The sequence below is a fragment of the Dipodomys spectabilis genome, unplaced genomic scaffold (genome assembly GCF_019054845.1).
Source record: "Dipodomys spectabilis isolate Male_0828 unplaced genomic scaffold, ASM1905484v1 ptg000252l, whole genome shotgun sequence".
NCBI classification, from domain to species: Eukaryota; Metazoa; Chordata; class Mammalia; order Rodentia; family Heteromyidae; genus Dipodomys; species Dipodomys spectabilis.
The window spans coordinates 631,010-654,513 of record NW_024870929.1 but is presented as its reverse complement, the minus strand read 5'-3'; the positions used below and the strand labels follow the sequence as shown (position 1 = coordinate 654,513).

Below are 23,504 nucleotides of genomic sequence, written 5' to 3'. Positions count from 1 at the left end.
CAGATTAATACTCGGATAATAATATTGAAGGAGGTAAAGTTGACATTTTTATTGAAAGGTGTGTAACCTCTAGTATTATCATCAGGTCAAGCTCTCAGAGGCCAAGTAGTCAGGTATGGATATGGTACTATGTTGTGAAGGACAAAAGGGAAAATAGGAATTAATCAGTAGACCTCTTTAGCAGACTGGAAGCTCTATTTTCTAGTTCTCTATTCAAATTCCTAACAAGGAAATAAAAGCAAAGGGACTGAGAGAAAGAAATAATCCTCTGAGATTTCGAAGAATGCCTTTTCTTTGATACCTTATGTTTAAAAATTTTCTCAGTCATTCAGTGTTTGCAAATTCTGAAATTCTGAATATTGCACAGTTGCGCTGCAGTAACAATATCTCACAGAATAACCCTATTTTGAAGCAGTCTGAATGGAACCTATTTTTAACTTCAGAGCGTTTGTGTGCAATAATCGGTGAGCCCGTGTTGGCAATTGGTGATGTGTTTCTGTCAATGTAAGGTCCAGAGTTGTACCAATTCTTTTATATGATTTATTCTTCCTTTGGGTCCTGGTCCTAGGCCTTGAACTCAGGCCTTGGTTGTGTCCCTGAGCTTTTTTTTTTTCTTTCTAAAGGCGAGTGCTCTACCATTTGAGCCACATCTTCACTACTGGCCTTCCTGGTGGTTCATTGGCTATATGAGTCTCACAGATTTTCCAGCCTCAGGCTGGCTTTGATCTCTCAGCTTCCTGAGAAGCTAGCATGACAGGCATGAGCCACTGGTGCCCAGATAGGACTATTTTATCCACCTGATGCATTGTCCTCTGCTAGGCTATGGCTTGGTTGGGTACTCCTTAGCATTCCTACTGTGCTATGAAGTGAGATGTTTGCTTGCAGACAAGTCGTGGTAGCTAAGAGGCAGTGGAACTTGCTCTCTATTTGAATTTTACTTGGTTTGCCCTTCTTCTTAGATAATTAAGATTGAGCCGGTAGTTTATTAGAAATTATATTCACGAAGACCCAGAATACTGTTGTACCATGTATGGATTTACGTGAATCCTTAGGATTTTTCTCAAATAGCATATTTAAGAAAGTTTTTAGTATTACCAAAGGAAAAAATTAATTCTTTCTCTCTCTCTCTCTTTTTGATGTCTTGAACTCTTGGGCGCTGTCCCTGAGCTTCTTTTGTTCAAGGCTAGTGCTCAACCACTTGAGCCACGGCACCACTTCTGTTTTTTTGATGGTTCATTGGAGATGAAAGTCTCACGAACTTTCCTGTCCTGGCTAGCTTGAACCTTGATCCTCAGATCTCTACCCCCTGAGTAGCTGGGATTACAGGTGTGAGCCACTAGTACCTGGCTGTGCCTCAAATTTTAATGTGATCTAAAGAAAAAAAAATGTAATTTTAGTGTATGTGCACTAACATTCACATGGTTTGTTCCATGATAGAACTATATGACTATGTCTAAGTAGCAGAAATTGCATTCCATTTGACTCTCTTTAAATATAGGATTAAAGTTCTATAAATTAGAATGCATTCTGTGTTGACTCAAAGCTTTCTGAGCCTACATTACTTCCATGAAATTATTAAAAACTTCACAGTATTGAGTATTAAATAAATGATTTAAGATATTAATAATGAAATCTATAACTGTAAACAAAAGCTTCTTACTAGCTAAAACATGTTTACATTATCTTACATGTTTATTTAAACTTACTTAACCTGAGATTTACAGATACAAGTTTAAATCCATTTAACAATTACATAAATTCTTAATGATCACTTTTGTATAAGTGAATTATTTATGGATTTTGATATTTTCCAAAGTTTCAATAATAACTGGGCAAGTAATTAGAGGGCAATGGCGATCCTCTCTAATTTTTCATGTGTTTAGTAGCAATGCATGCCTGATGTTGGCAATTACCTGCATTCTTTTATTTATAAATTTTTATTTTATTTATGAATGGAAGATTACACTTTCGTGTATATTTTATTCATAAGAAATAAGGTTAGCCAGGTTAACCTTCCCCATACCTTCTAAATAACTTATTCCAGGTAAAAACCAAAACAGAAGTCAGATAACAGTAGTTCATGCCTGCAGTCGTAGCTCTTGAGGAAGCTGAGCTCAGTCAAGTTCAAAGCCAGCCTGGGCAGGAAAGCACAGCAGACAGTTACTTCCAATTAACCCACCAAAAGTGCAAGTGGAGCCGTGGCTCAAGTGGTAGAGTGCCAGCCCCAAGTGACAAAACTAAGGAACAGCTCTCAGGGCCCGAGTTCAAGCCCCGTACCAACACACACACACACACACTCACACACACACACACACACACGCACACGCACACGCACACACACACACAGAAAGCTTGAATTCCCATGTTTTACTGCTCAAGTTCCTGATTATGAGACTGCAGGTCATAAAATAGTCAGGTCCATCCTAGATAAGGTTTTTAAATTTTCATCTAGGCAAAGGAACAATAATGAATAGAAAATGAGAAAGTTCTGTAATTGTTGTATTTTTCACGAGTAATAGGCATGGTGAGCTATCTCCATAGTAAATTATTAAAAGAACCAAGTTGTGAGATAATGTCCTATTATGGGTCAAAATTATTTATACCATTAGCAGTATAAAGATTATGTGTGTGTGTGGGGGGGGGGGGGAGGGAGGAGATTCTTATGAACTGTACCATTAGCCTGGCCACGTCATGAAAGGGAAGAAAAAAGGAGAGAGTTTAATGACATTTGTATCAGCTTTGAGACTGTCAACCTTGATGATGTCCTTGGAGCCTTGAACTTTTTGGCCTTGCAGACAGCTGTGCAGCCCAGGCACTGGTGGCTCACGCCTGTAATCCCAGCTACTCAGGAGGCTGAGATCTGAGGACTGCTGAGGCCAGCCCAAGCAGGACAGTCTGTGAGATTCTTATCTCCCATTAATCCCTCAAAAAGCCAGAAGTGCTGCTGTGTACGTAGCTCTCGTGGTAGAATGCTAACCTTGAGCAAAAGGAGCTTCGTGACAGAGCTCAAGCCCATGTAAATGTTAGTGCACATATGCTAAAATGAAGTAATACTCAAGGGCTCAAAGCTCAAGCTCAGAGCCCAGGACTGACCAAAAAAAAAAAAGTTCTAGTTCTGTGACAGAAGCCACTGGTATCGCAGAGAAGGGAGAAGAAAGATACAGCATGTGCCAAGTAAATAGCACCAAACAGTTAGGACAGTTGGGCTTCATAAGGGAAGGTCTGGGTTCTAATCCCGTCACCCCACGGAAACTTAGCAAATTTATTCTGCAAAGGAATATTTCCATTTTCATCCGTAGCAGATGATACCGCCCACACACGTTTTAAAGACTGGAGGTAATAGTGCATATTTTTTTTTAATGTGAACCCCCTTCTATTGAGAAATGGTTTCCTTAAACCGTTTTTGAAGCCTGTGAAACTTCTGTAGGTTTTCCTGTGTCAGGCAATGGCTTTTAAACTCTGTGATACTCCAGAATCTCCTGGGAATACTGACCGAAATACAGGATGCTAAAGGGCCTGTGATACGGACCATGCCTAGAAACAAGTCCACAAGAGATGTTACTGCTGTCCAGGGGGCCCATTTTAAGAACTGTTTATCCATAACCGAGTCTGTACAGTAGATACGCAATACTTCCATGTTTCTGAACTAGACAGACAGGCAGGCAGACAGACAGAGTTCGTATGATACCATATTGCCAGAATGATCTTCGGAATTTTCAAATAACTTTTCTCTGAAACCAACAATAGCACTTGAACAGAGGAGTCATAAGAATAATTCATCATAGTAGTTCATGGGTTGTATAAATCCACCAAACCACAGGATCAAATTATAACTCACAAATAACCCACCTAAAAGTCAGGTGTCACCTTAAAAAAAATCTTTTTATTATTTAATAGTCATACAAAGGGGTTACCATTTAACAAAGCCATTTTATACCATTGACCAGCCACCATATCTTTCAAATGGATTTCTCTCAACATTTATGGATAAATATGTACATACCATTGCTGTAGATGTTTGCTAACACGTGTTTTTCTCTCCCCTAATTAGCCCATTCAGTTAAAGATTGTTTTGTGTTCAGTAAATTGTCCTATTATTGGTAAATAGTTAACTCATGAACAAGTAACTAAGTAGAAGCCAAACTTGTGCTCTGCAGTAAAATCTCTAATTTCTTTGTTCACTAATGTCCAGGTGCCAGTGGCTAATGCCGATGATCCTAGTTACTCATGTGGTGGTGATCTTAGGATCGCAGTTCAAAGCCATCATTGGCGGGAAATTCTGTGAGACTCTTACCGCCAGTTAACCACCCCAAAGTTGGAAGTGGAGTAGTGGCTCAAGTGCCAGATACCAGCCTAGAGCAAGAAAACTAAGAGAATGGGAGGGCTGGAGTTCAAGCCCCACTATTAGCACACATGTGCACGGGCACGCACACACACACACACACACACACACACACACACAGTAACATGTACAAAAGAGGGCCACGCTATTCCAATTGGAGAGTACAGGAAGTGAATGAACCAGCCTTCTCGGCAATGTTTAAAAAGAGTGGTGCTATGTTATTAATTTGATTCTTACATTGTGTGATATAAAGTTTGGTGATACTGTATCCATGAATTTGTGTAGGAATTATCTAAGAGCTACTATAGAAAGGTGTGCAATTGAGTTAAAACCGTTTGGCTATACAATAACTGTAGACCGCCAATCACACCCAGATGTTGATACCACATGTAGTATACTCTAAGGAAAGTGCCAAGCACACAGTATCATGTACAAATAAGTAGAACATATTTGGACAATGTCAATTGTGTTTATTCTCATTTTTAGATCAAATCCAAAAGTGTTTTGTCTGAAACCCAGAGAAAGTCAGGAAATGTTCTCTTTTCAGATGTCATTTGGAGGCTCTGTCTGACCAGAGCTAGGTAACTACTTAAGTCCTTCACCTTGGATGTCCTTTACCCAAAAGTAGAAAAATGTTTCAGATTTCAGGTCCCTCCTCCTTGGATGTGAGAAAAACAAAAACAAAACTAAGCCGGGCACCTGTGGCTCACATCTGTCATCCTAGCTACTCAGAGGGCTGAGGGCTGAGGATCAAGGTTCAAAGCTGGTCCAGGCAGGGCAGGAAAGTCTCCAATATACCAAAAGAGCCAGAAGTGGAGCTGTGGTTCAAATAGTAGAGTACCAGCTTTAAAGAAAAAGATGCTCAAGGACAGTGCCCAGGCATTGAGCTCAAGCCCCAGGACCAGCACAAATAGAAAGAAAGAAAGGATGGAAAGGAAGGGAGGGAGGGAGGATGGAAGGAAGGGAGGAAAGGAAGGAAAGAAGGGAAGGAAGGAAGGAGGGAAGGAAGGAAGGAAGGAAGGAAAGGAGGGAAGGAAGGAAGGAAGGAAGGAAGGAAGGAAGGAAGGAAGGAAGGAAGGGGGGAGGGAGGGAAGGAAGGAAGGGAAGGAAGCAAGGAGGGAAGGAAGGAAAAGAATGAGGCAAGGAAGGAAGGAAAGAAGGAAGGAAGGAAGGAAGGAAGGAAGGAAGGAAAGGAGGGAAGGAAGGAGGGAAAGAAGGAGGGAAGGAAGGAGGGAAGGAAGGAAGGGAAGGAAGCAAGGAGGGAAGGAAGGAAAAGAATGAGGCAAGGAAGGAAGGAAGGAAGGAGGGAGGGAAGGAAGGAAAGGAAGGAAGCAAGGAGGGAAGGAAGGAAAAGAATGAGGCAAGGAAGGAAGGAAGGACTAAAATCCCACCTGCCTCCTAGTTTTAAATGAACATTGTAATGTCTCTTAACAAATGTAAATAGCATGAAGAATAGCGTTTAAAGACTGTTTCTTCCAGGTGGAAGCCCTGTGTACAGCCTGCCCTGGGCTGGGAAGGTGTAGCCCCTAGCTAGCGGTGGCCCGAGGTGCCCGGCTGTGCCCGGCTGTGCCCGGAGCGAGGCGGGCCCGGTGGGGGACCCGTCAGGTGGACGCTGTGACCAGCCCTCCCTTCTCACGGCCCCGTTCCACGGTCGTTGCAGGATGAAGTAGCACAGCCACTGAACCTATCCGCCAAACCCAAGACCTCCGATGGCAAGTCGCCCACATCGCCCACCTCCCCCCACATGCCAGCGCTGAGACTAAACAGCGGGGCAGGCCCCCTCAAAGCCTCGGTCCCCGCTCCCCTGGCCAGCCCTTCAGCCAGAGTTAGCACAATAGGTAAGTGCTGTCTCCCTCCTGTCCTTGCTGATTCCCCCCCCCCACCCTCCCCCTTGGCGGTGATTGGTTGGATGAGATCATATCTCTGATGATCTCTGCTGTCATACAAAACCCCAGGCCCAGATCGGGCTCAGCTAGGAATCTCAAGTGGAATTGCCCCCCACCTGTTCAAACACGCCAAGGAAATTTGCAAATGAAGGGCCAAGCCTGTAATCTTCTCCGGGAGGTGACGCTGCATGTCTCCTGTGTTTATATGTGTTAAGTTTTGTCTTTCAAGTTTATCAGAGAGAGAGAATTACCTCAGTCGCCCTAACTGCCTAATAGTCATATTCTCAGGCTGCCGTGGTTAGAGATCCTGCCTTTCCTGTCGCCTGGCGTACGCAGTGTAGGTAGTAACGAGATGCATCATGTCTAGATTAGCTGCTGCCCACCAGGATGGGTTCTTTCTTCTGATCCATTCTGCTTGAAGAATGCTGCCTGGATTTGATGGAGTAGTGTGGAGTATTGTTATTACTAGAGTGCTCCCACAGGCAGACAAATTTCAATAGTTTTTTGTTTCATGATATATAGGTAAATTTGCACACATGTACTTAATTCAACACACATTGATTTAATGTTTATTACATAAAATTATGGAGCGGCTAGACATACTGGCCATCAAATAGTCAGCTTAGGTTGACGTTGGAGAAAAGCTATTTATGCTATAACACAAAATGGCTATAGCAAGAGCTAATCCAGAGCCTCGTTATAAATCTGCAGGCCAAGAGAGGTGCATGTCTGATTCTATTTGGGAAGAATCAGAAAAGACTAACTTTGAGATAGCATAGTCTAACCTAAGCTTTGCAGTACAAACATGTTCTTGGGCATTCTGATCTGTAAGGGGAAAAAAAAGGAGTAATATAATGTTTGAGAAATGCACTGATTTTGATAAAGTATCAAGTGCCTACGTGCTAGAAAATGGAAAAAGCTTAAAACTGAAATCAGATGATACACCCTCCTAAGGAATTGGGGTTTCTTCTCCAGATAGCAGAGGATCAGAACTTTGCAAAGAGCATCAATAACAGAAGAAAGCTCCTGGAATCAGGAAACCATTATTCTAAAGTAAATTAGCAAGAGTGCTTTGCACAGGATAGAAATAAATGCTGAAGCTGGGCGCTGGTGGCTCACACTTGTAATCCCAGCTACTCAGGAAGCTGAGATCTGAGAATCGCAGTTCAGAGGCAGCTCAGTCAGCAAGTCCGGGAGACTCTTTATCTCCAGTGAACCCCCAGAAAACCGGAAATGGGCTCAAAGTGGTAAAGCACTAGCCTTGAGCAGGGACAGTATCCAGGCCCTGAGGTTAAGCCCTACAACCAACCAAAAATAATAAATAATAATAAAGAAATAAACTGTGATAAAAGGGAGGAGTCAATGGGAGAGAAACTATTTAAATGAAAATTGACACGTCATCCACAACCAAATATATCTGGGGTAAGGGTCAAAGGAGTCTAGCGTTTTGAGTTTTTGAAGTAATGATTGTGTCTCCTTTAATTATGGAAGAGAACACCAACGTGGAGCACAATTTGGAGAACGACATAAATACAAAATGCGGTACGTGTCAGAAGTGGAGCATAATGACGCATTGGGGTACTGATAATGCCACAGCGTGCTAGAGAAACAGGGTGTGCGGCAGCCAAGAGGAGATAAAGTTTCCTGGAAAAGGAGACGCCTGTGTAAGAAGTCAGGAATCCCAGTTGCGACCTATAGTTTCCATTTCCCATTATTGCATGAAAAAAAATGCCCTAAAACTTAGCCACTTTAGACAACCAGCATTGATGTCCTCACATGTCCCGAGGAGCAGTTCAGCTGGTTAATGCCAGCTTAGGATTCGCCATGATCCTGGTGGAGACACTGACAGGAGCCCGTGGGGACTGGATGGTCTATATCCAAGATGGCCTCCCTTACACAGCTCTGGTTTGGAGACCTCAGCTCTTTGCCACATAGGTCTGGCCCTCTGGCTGCTCATAACCTGAGTTATCTTCTCCAAGGGCATGATCTGAGAGAAAGAGAGCACCAAAGCTCTAGTTCCTTCTCTGACCTGTGCTACAATCTCACAGGGTTCTGCTTGATTCTTCTCATTATGAGACCCAGAACAGCCCCACTCCATGGAAGTAGAATTAGGCTCCAACTTTTAAAGGAAGAACCATTGGGCAGGTTGTAAAACCACCACAGGTTTCTCAGTAGGAAAGCTAACGGGAAGTAACATCCCAGCCTGGGAAAACTGTACATTTCATCCAAAAGAAAGGGTATTTAATGATGGCCAATCCCACAGCAAATTGGAGCGCGAAGAAGAAAAGCCTTAGGAGTTAGCTGGAGTTCACAGATAGGTAGAGTTTGACAAAGAGGATTTTAGTAGAATTGCAGGCTTCCGATGACAAAGATTCAGAGTATGAGCAAAGACAGTGCTGTTGATGATGTAGGCTAATCTTTTTGGTAAATTTTGTAAATTGGGAAGTGACTATAGGAAATGAGAGTAAAAGGTGTATCCGAATGAAGAGAGTCAAGAGAAAGGATTAGCTTTAGAAAAGAGAAAAGTGCATCTTTTATCTGAGACTGAGAGAAATAATGAGGAAAAAAAAACGTTCCAGGTTCAGAGAAAGTGGGGACCGGATAGAGCATTGATTTGAAGGAGTGAATTTCAAATGCTTTAATCCCCACAGAGTAGAATTTGAGACGATTGGTGTAGAGGAATTCAGCATTGGGCCAAGGCAGGGCAGCTGTTAGCAGAGACATAGAGAAAACTGAAGTTTAAAGAAGTTTGAAGAAGTTTGGGATACAAATGTGCTCTTTCATCGTTATGCTCGAATGCTGGTATTCTGCTTTGCATTCTAAATGGCCAGACGGGAAGATTTGCTTTTATGTACGAAGCATGTAACAGAGAAAATATTTTATTTGGCAAGGATTCACTAGGCCAATATACACGAAGGCTCATAAATATCAGTGTTGATATTTGACTTAACTTTTGCCATGTTATCGGAACTAAAATATTTAACGATTGAATAAGTAGTCTAGAGATATCTTATCGTATATAGAGAGTTGTGTTTTCAATTCAGGACTTTAACTCAGCATTCCCAAAGATGGCATAGGATTTTATAAAGGTAAGACATCATACCATGACATTTATCCTATGCCTTTCTCCGCTCATGACCAAAACACAATTTTTTTTTTTCCTGGAAAAAAATATTTTCTTTTTTTCCAAGGTATTGAGGCCACTGCAATTTACTTTTTTTCTTTTCCAGTGCATGCAGATGTTGAAAGCTAACACTGTAATGAATAGTAATGTAGTTAGGTAAAAGATGTGAGGATTAATAGTGTTGGAAAGGTCACCCTGAAAGAAGAATTAATGTGTTATGCCATTAATAAACCATGCAAAACTGTGGACCAAAAGATCACTAAAGTTATCACTAATGACATAAGGGCTCTTTGCTGTGTATCTATTAGCTACAAACACAGTGACTTTTCAAGGTTGGTGACTAATATCCCAGTTTGTTCTATAAGAACGCTTTTGATTGATATGCAAACAAGAGGCCATGTAAGAGAAAGGTTCCTTCAAAGGAATGAAAAGCCCAGCACTGTGGCTCTGCCTGTAATCCCAGCTGCTCCGGAAGCTAATATCTGATAATCAAGGTATGAGGCCCATGTGGACAGAAAAGTCCACGAGGCTCTAACCTCCAATAAACCGGCGATAAAAGACCAAAAATGGAGCTTTGGTTCAAGCGATAGAGCTCTAGCCTTGAGAGATAAAGCCAAGCAAGAGCATGAGGTTCTGAGTTCAAGTCCCAAGACAATAAAATAAAGGCAGAATGACAGAGTATTTTAGAACTGTTCTGCCTAGATGGTATTTTCCCCACACAAACCTTTTCATCTACATGACACATACATATAGCACTTTAAACCTTTTTTCCCAAGTATTTTTCAACTATTTTCTTACTTTTAGTTAGTCTACAATTATAGACACTTCACCAGATAGACTAAATATCCATATACCATATACTCAAAAAATTTTATTTTAGTCGAACACTCACGGTGGCTCACGCCCATAATCCTAGCCACTCAGAAAGCTGAGATCTCAGGATCATGGTTCGAAGCCAGCCCAGGCAGGAAAGTCCATGAGACTCTTACCTCCAGTGAACCACTCAGAAAACTGGAAATGGAGCTGTGGCTCAAGTGGTAGAGCTCTTGTCTTGAGCAAAAGAGCTCAGGGACAGCGCCCCACAACCGACCCCCCCCCCAAAAAATTCATTCATTCATTTTACACTTACATTGGAGATAACTAAAGAGTTATCTTGGAGATAACTAAAGAGGCCAAATGCCTATTCTTGCCCAGGAGTTCGAAGTAAGTTCCTTTCAGAGGACAGACAGTCCTACGATTCCATGCTTGTTTCTAATTCGAATTTTTGTTTGTTCTGGTATGAAGGATTGAACCCAAGGCCTCACACTTCCAGACCTCTGCTTCACCATGAAGTTGCCTTCATTTCATTTTTTTAAGCTTATTTTTCAAGTCGTTGTACAAAGGGATTTCCTATGAGTCCATTTCACCTTGATCAGCGTAAACAAACATGGCGGACAGTAGAGCTACCCTTTGTCCTCGGGTGCCGCTGAGACCTGTCCTGAGACCCTGATCCCTGAGCCAGCATTCCTTCTCTGTAGGGGGTCTCTCTATGGGATGTTCTTCTCCATCATTTACACTTTCACTCATCCATGTCCATGGGTGTTACGATGCCCGGTAGACAGAGCAGGCAGAAGTCCCGGATGAACGCTCCGAGTATTTTCACCCTCTGTCCTGTTGTACTTCCCATTCCTCCCATGTGAGGATACAGCTTTACCTTTATACTTATGGTAGACACGTGTTGAACAAATTGTGGGAAAGAATGCATTCAGGTTCATTCATTGGATATGTTATTTCTATCCTTTTTTAGTTTTAAATATGGCAGCATCAAAGAGGAGAGTGCCTTGAATTGGTACTCTTTTATTTTTTTGCCAGCCCTGGGGCTTGAACTCATGGCCTGGGCTCTGTCCCTGAACCTCTCTGTACTCAAGGCTAGCACTCTACCCCTTGAGCCACAACACCACTTCTGGCTTTTTCTCAGTAGTTTATTGGAGATAAGAATCTCATGGACTTTCCTGTCCCGGCTGGCTTTGAACTTCCAGTTTCAGTCTCCTGAGTAGCTAGGGTTACAGGTGAGCTGGCTACCAGTGCCCCGCTAGCATTGGTTTACTTTTATTGTTTGCTGGGACTGGGACTTGAACTCAGGGCCTGGGCAGTTATCCCTGAACTTTTTTTCATTCAAGGCTGGTGCTCTACCACTTGAGCCTTTACTTCCAGCTTCTAGCTGGCTAACTGAGGTTAAGAATCTCACAGGTTTTTCTGCCTGGGCTGGCTTGGAACTGTGATCCTTCTGAGTAGCTAGGATTAGAGGAATAGACCACCAGCACTGGGCTTCGATTACAAGGAAAACCACTATGGAGGTTTTAATGCCAAAACCTTACATCAGTGTAGATGATTAAGTGAGAAGACTATAATTCACAGAAAGCCCCTGGAAATAGGAGATGTCACTCAGCCACAGCTTGCAATTACACTAGCACTGCACTTCCCAGTTTACAAAATGCCTTTACATGTATTATCTAATTCTGGTGAGCTTTCACCGATGAAGCAATAGCTACGCATCAGGGCCAAAAATATTTCGATAGGAAAAGTGGCCTCAAAAATAAAATTCATATTGGTTGAAAATCATGTAAACACATCGCACCCTTACTTTCACTTACACATAAAATGTTTTATATAAGATAAATACAAATACAGTGTCTAGTCAATATAAAACCGAGTAAGAATTTGTCTTTCCTTGTCTTCAGCTGTGGTCTCGGACTTTAGCAAAATCCGTCATAAAGCTCTCCAACAACGAATACAAAAACGATCCATTAACTCGGAATTAGAAAGGCATATATTTTACAGCTTAGAAATATGGATTTATTCCCTCAAGAGACTCTTCTGGGCAAAGCAATCAAAGATCAAAAGAGAGGAAAGAAAGGCCCTCATGTAGGTAGTTCAAAGTCGGATGTGACGATCTTAGAGAAAAACAAGACGATGTATCAGTCAAAAGTTCTCCCAAGGTTTCGGAGGTAGCCGCGAGCTAGACTGTCCTAAACTTACGGGGGCACATGTCTGGCCTTCGTTAGAAAACTGCTCACGGGAAGGGTGACATTTGGATACATTCTCAACCATCCTAGCAAGAAAGGAACCCTGGAAGGCAGGGCTAGAGACAAAGGGACGGAGGCCCTTCTTGAACTAGGAAATTTTCCTTGTGCACACATGACACCGGACTCAAGAAAGGTTGGTCCAAAGGGAACATGGGAAGGCACAGCACAGCTGATACCACAAAGCATATTGTTTTTACAGCATATTGAAGCATTGCGGAGGGATTCGGGGTAGACATTAAAAACGTTTCCAGAGGCCCAAGGTAGCTGGGAAAGGATTCACCAGTGGGGTTATCTCTAGAAGATTCTCCACCGCCGTTAACACGGTCAAGACAGGGAGAGGCCACCGTGCAGAAACCTTTGTCACTGGAATGCTGTATTTCCTACACTTATTTGAATGTAGAGTTGGTGGGGTTTTTGTTTTTTAAACGGATGATGACAGATCATTATTTTATGAAATGCCACTCTAAGGACCAGAGTAACGAGAGATTTTTTTTTTTTCCTTTAACATCCGAACTCCACTTCCTGGGAAGAGTTTGGAATGTGCTATCTGGAGACAGAGTAGGCGACAGATTCAGAGAATGTCAGAGATAGAAGAGGGAGCCATTAGCCTCGTGATAGGTGACGTGACTTTGGCAAAGGCAGGAAGACATGGGAAGGCTTTTACCTTTGGTCTGGGTGGGGTAAAGAAGCCACTGCAGATGACTGACTTCCAAGCAACTAATGGACGTCTGGAAAGATCTATGGAATCGAGAGCCAAGAAGATGCTGACATTCCAAGCAGGATGCTGCGTTGTGATGGAGCAGTGTAGCAGACAGAGCCGGGTTTCTGAAGCCAAGGGGTCCTGCCTCAATTCTTAAGTTTAAGAGCTGAGGTAGTTGACTGGCGTCCTTGGATTGCCACACAGCTTACTGTGAACTACCCGGCTTAAAACGTAAATATATTGCCGGGCATCATAGCTCATACCTGTAATCCTAGCTGCTCAAGATGGTGGCTCAAAGCCAGCCTAGGCAGGAACATCCAAGAGACTTATTTCCCGTTAACCACCAAAAATGCTGGAAGCGGCGCTGTGGCCCAAGTAGAAGATACTAGCCTTGAGCAAAAAAAGCTCAGGGACAGTCCCCTGGTTCTGAACCCAAGCCCCAGTGCCAGTGAGCATGTGCGTGCACACACACACACACACTCACACACACACACACACACACACACACACAGGGCCTTACCCTTTTTTCTGTGTGTCAGACCTCTCTGTTTCATTCTTCTTATGGAGGTCACCAACCATTGGATTGCAGACTTACCTTATATCCAAGATGTTCAAATTAATGACTTCTGAGCCTGTACTTCCAGCCAAGATGGCATTCACAGATGCTGGGGGCTGGGATTTGTACGTAGCTTTTGGGAGATTGGCAGCTCAAGCTACTATAGTTAGTTTAGTTTTCTTATCTTTCTTTCTTGTACGCCAGCCATTATTATTTTTCTTTACGGTGTATCTTCTCTACAGTTGGGTTTTCTCATCTATTTCTTCTTTTGTGCCTCTGAAAATATGTACAATGATTTTACTCAGAGAAGAAAGGAAGGGAGGAAAGGAAGGATGGAGGGAAGGAAGGAGAGATGAAGAGGAAGGGCAAGAGAGATGGAAAAAGGAGGAAGGGAAAGAGGAAAGGGCAGGGAGAAAAGGAGGAAGGGAAAGAGGAAAGGGCAGGGAGAGAAAAAAAGACAATAGGGATGGAAAAAAGAGGAGGGAAAAAGGAGAGAGGGAAAATTTTTGAGGATTTTTTTCATATTAGCTATAAACCAAAAAATCAAATTGTTATATCCATTTAGCAAAGTTACAAAAGCTCACAATTTTCTTATGAGATTCCTCACCTGCATTTTCCACATCCTGTTTGAAATATTAGCCAGCAGTAACATTGACCTTTAACAGTTCATGTCTGTCCTAGGAGACACACCAATAGCCTAATCAGGGACCCTCTCTTCTAATTTTGCTTTAGAGTACCGCCTCAATTTACGACGAGGGCAGAATTAAACATATAAAAGTACCCCTATGGGGGCCCCTTTCCACTCTGGTGGACTGACTAGCCGCTCAGGAGGCTGAGATCTGAGGATCACAGTTCAAAGCCAGCTCAGGCAGAAAAAAATCCGTAAGACTCTTATCTCTAATTAACCCCCAGAAATCCAGAAGTGGCGCTGTGGCTCCCGTGGTAGAGCGCTAGCCTCGAGCTGAAGAGCTCAGGGACAGCGCCCAGGCCCAGAGTTCAAGCCCCACGACTGACAAAAAAAAGAGAGAGAGAGAACTGAGGGTGAAATCTCAGAAAATAAAGCAGTTAACAGTGTTTACATCCTCAAATACCGGGTTTCCCCTACTCTGCCACACGTGTTACTTCATTTAATTCTCCCTTCAGTGTTACATGGAAACTTAAGAGAGATTAAGTGTTATAATTTCTCAAATGTCACCCTCCCCAACCGGCAGAAGTGCAGAGTCATCCGGATCCAGTCTCTCAATTCTCCTGGGTTTGCCACTTTGCAAATAAAACGACAATGAGTGCATCGCGGGGATGGACAATTTATTGTGTCAGGAGACCATATGGATCCCTCTAATCTTGGTGACATTTGATTAAGTTGTGAATGTTATACCCATTTAATCAGTGAGACTTAGAAGAGGAACACGGCTTATGAAATTCAAATGGCTGGGAAGTGTAAGATTTTTTACTTCCACGGAGCCCAGCTCCCACACACTTCCCTGTGATTGAAAACTTGAACCAAACACCGAAGAGGCAGGCGAAGGAGGGAACCCAGCGGGTCCATGAAGACGGCGCGAGGAAGGGGAGATGCTGGGAAGGAGGGAGGGAAGGCATCTCCATGGGGATGAGATACGAATGTCCTTCCGGAGTGGGAAGGGGAGAACTCAAGCATTCTGGGTAAGCTCGGCCTAGAAACCACAGAGACAAGGCTGGAGAGAAAGAACCGGGACACCTCTGAAGAGGGAGCTCTGACATCTCAAAGCCCTGAGGACTTAGCCTAGCCGATACACATGTTGCCATTTCCCGTGCTATCATTGCTGACACCCGAGGGCGTCTAACATAAACAAAATCTGAGGACATGGGCACCCACTCCACCCCAGCAGATCATCAGAGACGGGAAGCAGCCAGAACCTGGATTATCACCCACAATGAAAATGAACATTTCTCTCGCCTCTCTGTTCATCATTTGCCTTCACAATGTTACCTGGGCAGAGCCTGAAAAGCTTACAGAGTTCATACTTTTATTCCACATGCTGAACCGTATTAAAAAAAAAAACAACGATGCGTGTTCTGGAAAAGTTAAACGAACAACCCAGAGGTTAACTAGACTATAAAACGCAAGACACAGCTGGGCGCCAGTGGCTCACGCCTCTAATCCTAGCTACTAAGAGGCTGAGCTAGGATGATCACGGTTTGAAGTCAGTTCAAGCAAACACAACTGCAAGACTCACACTTCCAACGAACCAGCCAAAAGCCTGACGTGGAACTGTGGCTGTAGTAGTAGAGCACCAGCCTCGAGAGAAAAAGCTAAGGGACAGCACCCAGGTCCTAAACTCAAGTTCCAATACCTTAACCAAAGGAGGAGGAGGAGGGAGAGAGGAGGGCAGAAAGGGGGTGGGGGGGGAAGAGGAGAGGAAGAATGATCTGAGCATCTCAGGCCAGCTCTGTCCTAGAGGGACTCTATTTCGTTTTAGAAATTTGAAAAGACTAAAGTAAGTTTCCATAGAATCTATTAAGAAAGTCGATCAAGGAGTCAGGAATCAGGAGGTGTGAGGCGACTGGAAAGCCACCTACCCACATCCTTTGCACGAAATATTAGCCATAGCGATCAGTCTCGGGTATGTATAAGTGACTGGTTTCCAAGTCATCCTTGCCCGTCACAAAAAGCAACAGGGTCCTGTCCTTACGATCTGTGGTTGGTTCTGTGACTGAATTACGATCATTAGTGCAGAATGTCAAAACACACAAGAGCTCGCGCGATTTCCCCTTTTCCTGTCACCTACCCTGTTACTTCCTCTTGGCCCCTAGAAGATGGTTGGGTGGCCCCTCAGAGGAGGCGTGGTAGAGGGGTACGAGGCTGTCACTTTAGAAAGAAACACGCCAAACACCCCACTGATCCTACATCAGCGTCTTCCACAGAAGTGTTCAAGCAGCAAGAAACTACGTTAGGGTGGTTGTGTGTGTGTGTGTGTGTGTGTGTGGTTTTGTGTTTTGGCAATCGTCAGATCAGATAGAAAATTCTCGCAAGACACCCAGGCTGCGTAATCTGACATGATTAGACAAGGCTCTTTCCTACCACAACATTCATAATTGAGACAAAAGAAAAGAGTATTAATAACACTTTCCTCACACAGCAGTTAGCCATTTTATATTTCCTTTCTTTAATCTTGGTGTTTTTCAACAAATCATGGGATTTAATAGCGTGTTTTGGCAGATTAGAGGATTTATGGCCCAGATGTTTTTTGTTCTAAAAATGGATTAGGGTGTAAAGTTTGCTGGAATTCATGGAACACATTGAAGCAAGCCGGTCATTTTATGTGTGATTAGTGCCTGCCTTCTGTCTCACAGTTTTCCATCTGTCAGGATTCACCAATGGATCTGGTTAGATTTAGCCTCATGTCACAAACAAGTCCCTTTTCTGGGCAATTTCATATTACAGATTCATTTATGCCATCTAATGTCCCAGTTAAAAAGATGGAGAGAAAGACCAGCTATTAGTTTTCTCTTTCAATATTGGCAAAAAAAAAAAGAAAAAACAACGTATCACTTGCCATTCACATCGCCCCCCGCCCCCCAGCTCACAACTACTTATCACAATACGCAGCAAATAAATGAATGACCCGGTGTCCAAACGTAAAGCGTAGCTTAGCTAAGGAAAACATTCCTTTCGCTCCTTCTCCCTGGGACTCTCTCAGTGGAGTATCTGGAGGATGCTTGGCTTTCTGTGACGTTGCGTTGTGCTGTTCTGTTGGACTGTCCCCGGCTCCTGTGGCTCCAGACCCCAGCCAGCCATGTGGAAAGTGTCCCACTGAATTTCAGTGTGGCTGTCGTGGACAGTAGCCACCATTTCTTATGGGTACTGGGTTCCAGTCTCCGCTCTAAGTTCAGCGTGTTTGCTTACACCAAGTTTCCATTCACAGCAAACCACTGCCACCTGTAGTTTCTATTTCCACGGTACGTGGACCGAGGGAGGGAGGAATTCTTCTTTGGAGTCAGTCAGTCACGACGTAGGCCTTCTTTGTAAGCCACACTTAAATAGTGCTGTACACGACTCTTTTGATTTATTTGCTTATTTATTTATTTGCCAGTCCTGGGGCTTGAACTCAGGGCCTGGGCGCTGTCCCTGAACTTCTTTTTGCTCCAGGCCAGAGCTCTACCACTCAACCTCCAGCACCACTTCCAGCTTTTTTCTGCGTATGTGGTACTGAGGAATCGAACCCAGGGCTTCATGCACATTAGGTGAGCGCTCTACCACTGAGCCACCTGCCCAGCCCAATACACACCACTCTTAAACTGAACTTTCTAATACCGTAAGAGACTCGCCCAGCCTACCGGTAAGTACGAATGTCATCAGATTGTGGGGTAACATCCAGAGAGGAACATACTCTAGACTACATGGCTCCCTTAGGTGACACGTTAAACATCTCCCTAAATTCTCTTGGCATTAGGTTTCTCTCCTGGACGACCGGGTGATGCCGCCAGGATCAGTTACTCGCTCAGGCCAGACAAATGCCGTGCGGGAAATGAGGACATGCTGGATAGGGGCCACGCCCCCTCCGCACCGCAGGCGCTTATGAGTCAAAGCCGGCCCTCGACACACCTGTGTGCACTCAATCTGTCTCCATCCCCAGGTTATTTAAACGACCACGACGTCGTCACCAAGGCCATCCAAGAAGCGCGGCAAATGAAGGAGCAGCTTCGGCGGGAGCAGCAGGCGCTGGACGGGAAGGTGGCCGTGGTCAATAACCTAGGCCTCAACAACTGCCGGACGGAGAAGGTTAGTTCCTAAAAGTGGCCGGCTGGCTGGGGACGCCCCCCATCCCTGGGTGCTCGCCTTGTGTGTCCGTACGTCTGTCCGCCTGCGTTTCCCTCCACCCGTGCAGGAGTTGCCTTCTCCCTGGTAGTCCCGGCCATCTGTCCACAGGAAGCAGCGTCCTTCCCTGTATCCAGCCACCTCCCCCACTGACAACAAACTCCCCTCCCCGTGCACCTCAGGTTTGTGGTAGGATGCAGGGGCCGCTGGGGAGATCCCAGGCTGCGTGAAAGTTTTGCCTCCCAGAGATGCCTGGCTCGTGTTTAGGGATGAGCGGGATTTGGAAATACTGAATCTCCTGTCATCAGCATAAGCCTGAATGATACCCCCCCTCCCTCCCTGCAGAATCCTGAGCCATGGTGGTATTTCTGGGGCAGACCACTGTCAAAGAATGAGGCAACTGCCACACTGGAACTTCCTGCCTGATCACCTAAGCAAATGGGCTTTTGAAAGCACTGACACATGTCAGAGACGTACGGCCGGGGGAAACTTCTGGCAGTATCTGAGAAAAGCCAGGTGTTCCAGCTGTGGTGTTCAAGTAAATGCTGGGTTTCATTCAGAAAAAAAAAATACGACATTATTATAGAAGGATCAGAGTGGCCCACATCTGTCGGTCATATGTAACGTGTTTTGAGTGAACATGTTGTCAGCAAATCCCCCTTCCTGCTAACCCCAAAGATAGAGAAGAATCAGGGAAGACAGGATCAGGTATTTAGCAGTAACTTACAAGATCATCATTCTCAGCCACACCCGAGCCAGGACGAGCAGATTGCTCATTTGGATAGCTTTCCACTTCCCTGGGTGCCGTGCGGTATTTGATTCAAACTCACCAAGAAGCGAGCGATCTGCACAGCACAGGTAAACTAGAAGGGAGATTCTGTCAGAGTTACCTGATCCTTTGCTCCTTGCAGCAGTGGTTAAGGAGAAGATTCCTTTTGAATTCTGCTCACTCCAGAGGGGACACCAAACAACACAAAAGTAAAGAAATAAAAAATTAAGGCATGAGCCAGGACGCCTCTAAGGCGCAGCCCTCTGTACATTGCCAGGTGTGACCCATCCACACAGTAGCAAAGACACAATATTTTTTTTTCTAGCTAAGCACCAGAGAGGAGAGGCGGAGTGTGCATGTGTGTGTGTGTGGGGGGGGGAGGTTCTCAAAAGGTGATGATCGCTCTAAGAAGGAATGATAGTAAGCATAAAGGATTTATATTCCAATATTTAAACATTCTTGAAAGAGTGGCTCAAACAGAAATTCCTTTTTTTTTTTCCTGTGCTCCCCATGTCGAAATGAGTTTAACAGTCAACCAGATGCAAATGCAAAGTGGCTCGAACTATTCCTCCCGCGCGCGGCTACATCGCTGTTATTTGTTAAGGGCATTGAATTCCGCAGTGGAGATACAGCAGTTGGTTGAATTCAGTGAGCATCTGTACCACCCCCCCTTTTTTTTTTTAAAATCCTCCAAAACAGAGACAAGGCTACCTTTTTGCCCTCACCTCCTCCCTTTCCTCTCCTCCCCCCCTAGTGCTGGCTGGGAATTTGTCAAGTGACAACCCACCAAATCCTTTTGGACAGAAAGCCTGCATCCAGCGTTCTACGTAGTTGTAAGACGGGCCCTGTGGTTGGATCAGGGAGCCCATTAAAAGCGCTTTGATGGTATGGAAATTCATCTCCATGAAGCTCCCAGACCCCTCAGCAGCCTGCTGTTTCGCGGTGCTTACAGATCAGTCACTCACGTCGGAGGGCAATAACTGTGCTGACGGCTTGTACGGCAATGGTAGTGCATAAAATGATCCTGGGCTCTCCACCCCGGCTCCACGAGTTAATCTTCTTGAATGCACTTCAGCCGTTGTTCACACACACGCCGCTGCCGGCTCCGGTGTCTCGGCACCGCCTTTTGATTAAATAACCGGGGTGGAGCCATCTGCCTCTGCTGTCCCCCACTCTTAGCTATTGTTGGAGGAGCCCCGGTTTCCGCTTCCCTGGTCCCCTCCTCCCCAGTCTTACTTTATTCGATTCCTCTGATTAACACCTCCTACGTGGGCTGTAGGAGCAGAGTTGACTTTCCTGGAAGTTACCAGTTCCAAGCCAGGAACTGGGGGCTCACGCCCGTCATCCCAGCTCCTCTGGAGGCTGCGATCTGAGGATCGAGGTTTGCAGCCAGCCAGGGCAGAGTGTGTGAGATGCTTATTTCCAATGAACCAGCAAAAAAAAAAAAAGAAACAACAGGCTCTTGTAATAAAGCTACTGCTATCATTCCCTTTTTTTAAATCTTTGTTGTTTTTTAAAGTTACAACAACTTAAAACAACCCTTTTCCAAGATAGCCTGTTTCCACTCTGCAAATACCTACTGGCTAGTTTAAGATGTCTCTGCTCCTGAATCGATTCGCCACGCACTTTTGACACAGTTAAAGTTTCGAATGCATGCGTGTGTTTAAAGTGGGGAAAAGGAATCTCACACGATGGAAATGAAGCTGCCCCGCAAGTGGTGCACTGCGGCAGACTCCTGTAAGGAAACCTTCAGTGTCCGTGACCCTGAGGCTCAGTCGAGATCCCGGGAGCTCTTTGAAGCAAGTGCCGCTCTGGACGTCCCAGTGTCACGTCTACGGTGCTTAATCTCGTGTGTGTATGGCCCCTAGGAAGGAAATGATAAGGCCAAATCTTTCAGGAAATGATTAGTCAGTATTTAGAGCCTGGAGGTGTTGACAACCGGCCTTTTTGTCTTGTTTTGCTTCTTTGTTTTGTTTTCCTTTTGGGGTAGTGGCCTGGGGAGTGGAACCCGCACTGGGGCTTGAACTCAGGACCTCACACTCTTGCTTGGCTTTTTCCACTCAAGGCTGGTGATCCGCCATTCGAGTCAGAACTCTCCAGCTTGTTGGTGTCTAATCGGAGACGCCAGTCCCAAGAGATTTTCCCGTCAGAGCTAGGTTTTAAACCTTGATCCTTAGATCTCAGCCTCCTGAATGGCTAGGATTACAGGCGTGAGCCACTAGATCCTAGCATCGTCTTTTGTTTTGAAGCAGGAGATAGGGTCTCTGCCTTCCTTGAGCGTTTAGAGCACATGATTCTTTGGACTGCAGATCATGTCTTGTTTATTTGTGAGTACAAACACCAGCTAGCTCAGCATGTCAGACCAGGCATTCGGCTACACGGCAACTGTCCCGTTATCTTCCACGACGACTGTTGGTTCATTTGCAAAAGCAAGGTAGGCTCTTGCTCCCCCAATTGAAGAGACGCCACTATGCACATGGAGCTGTGATGTTCCTAATACCTGCCTTTTTATCTGAGTTCTATGACCTCTCATCTGTATCTGTGGCCAGTCTGTACATAAGATCAGTGATTCATTTGACCTTTTGCTTTCTTAGTTCGCAAGGAAAGACATAAACAGAACGTGCGACAAGTTCCCTTTAATGTCTTCCACTGGCATTTTCTCATGCCATTTAGATCCCTGAAGAAGGAACATTTTTCTCTCTGAAATAATAGGCCCAACTTCCTAAAGCATGTGAAAAGTAAAACGAGAGGGAGATAAAGGCAGAAAGGAAGATGGGAAAGGAGCTGGGGAAAGAAGGAAAGAGAAACAAGCCAGCTGGGTGCTAGAGAGATTGCATGACCTGAGACACAGGTGGTTGTGTTTTCTGGGGCACGTCACCCCTGTACCCATTAGCTTTGCTTCACATTGCACACAAGCCAACTATGGTTACCCCAACAAGAAGGTCTTCATTCAGAGAAGCTGTAATTGGCCAGTGAAAACAATTAAAGGTGTGAAGACAGAGGGGAATATTGCAGTGATATGTACCAAAGCACACCACCCAAAGTCATTTCTACCGAAACACATTTTAATTGAAGACTTCTAAAAGATTTTTCACTTCTTTTACTTTTCTTGGAAGTGTTTCAACATTACCCAAGATCTGTGTGCTTGTGTGTGTCAGGTTTCTTGGAAACTCCGGGACACAGTGTTATTTATAATTGTCATCCCTGGTTAATTATAGACTGATTGTATATTCAAATAACGTTATCTTCTACCACGAGCTCTGCTACAGATAGCTCAAAGGCTAATCTCCGTGGTACAGAGTTTGTCAGGTAGAGAGAGAAAAAAAGAAAAGAGGGCCACACATTTGTGGAAAAAAAAACCCACCACCAACAAGACATACACACACAAAGGGTGTGCTGTTACCCACACGCTTGACTGCATGGCGGGTTTTAACCCGGTGTTTGAAAGGCTCTAAACGCCCCACAAGAATCATCCTGTGTTGTCTCAATCCCACCAGTGAACGTGAACACAATAAAGACCGTGAACTCAACTGGAACGTGGAATGGCCCAGAACTTTCCGTCGCGTTCCTCCCCATTCCAAAGACAGCCGCCTTAGGCAGCGGCGCTGGTCTGTGGTGTTCTCCGATGTGTTTTTCTACAAGCATTAGGAAATGTAATAGGGTTGACCAGTTGTCCCCCACCAGAGTTAAGAAGTCAGAGGCTGGTGACATCCGTTCATTAGGTTAACGAGCGACATCAGTATTGAAATCGGAAGTTCTCTCGAATTGCGTTCCCCTTGGTTGCCCAGACGATTGCTCTACCTGGAAGCATTCTAGCAATCTCAGGAAGGAGTTGCTGTGGGTTTACGCGGGGATGTCTCATTGCTCTTCTCCAGCTGGATTCTAGAGACGTCTCCCGGACTAGAAATGGGCCGCGTGTCTGTCTTTCAAGGCATCACAAGTGAAAACCAAAGAACTCTTTTAAAGTAATCATGACTTTTTTCCCACCCATGAGTTCCCTGCGATCAAGGGGTATCTTGAGATCTAGAAGGATCCACATGGCTGTTGGCTTGTAAAGGGCATTGTTAGGGACAGCTGCTTAAGTCAGATACAGCTGATTTGGTTCCTAATTACTCTCATCTCTCACCTTTTGCTCTCCTACCATATGTCCAGAGCATTATACCTTATTTGTGGTCCCATAAAAAAAATCAGTAGCTCACGCCTTTCATCCCAGCTACTCAGGAGGTGGAGACCTGAGGATCACGGTTCAAAGCCAGCCCAGGCAGGA

General features: G+C 44.6%; 1 protein-coding gene across 1 annotated transcript in view; it reads left to right on the top strand.

Moving 5' to 3' along the window:
- The window catches only part of Sox5 (SRY-box transcription factor 5), a 383,729-nt gene that overhangs the window by 336,291 nt on the left and 23,934 nt on the right, over positions 1 to 23,504 (top strand). The window contains exons 10-11 of the mRNA XM_042699480.1: positions 6,003 to 6,180; positions 18,287 to 18,432. Of these exons, the coding sequence (XP_042555414.1) occupies positions 6,003 to 6,180; positions 18,287 to 18,432 (324 nt within the window). The remainder of the gene's footprint in view (positions 1 to 6,002; positions 6,181 to 18,286; positions 18,433 to 23,504) is intronic.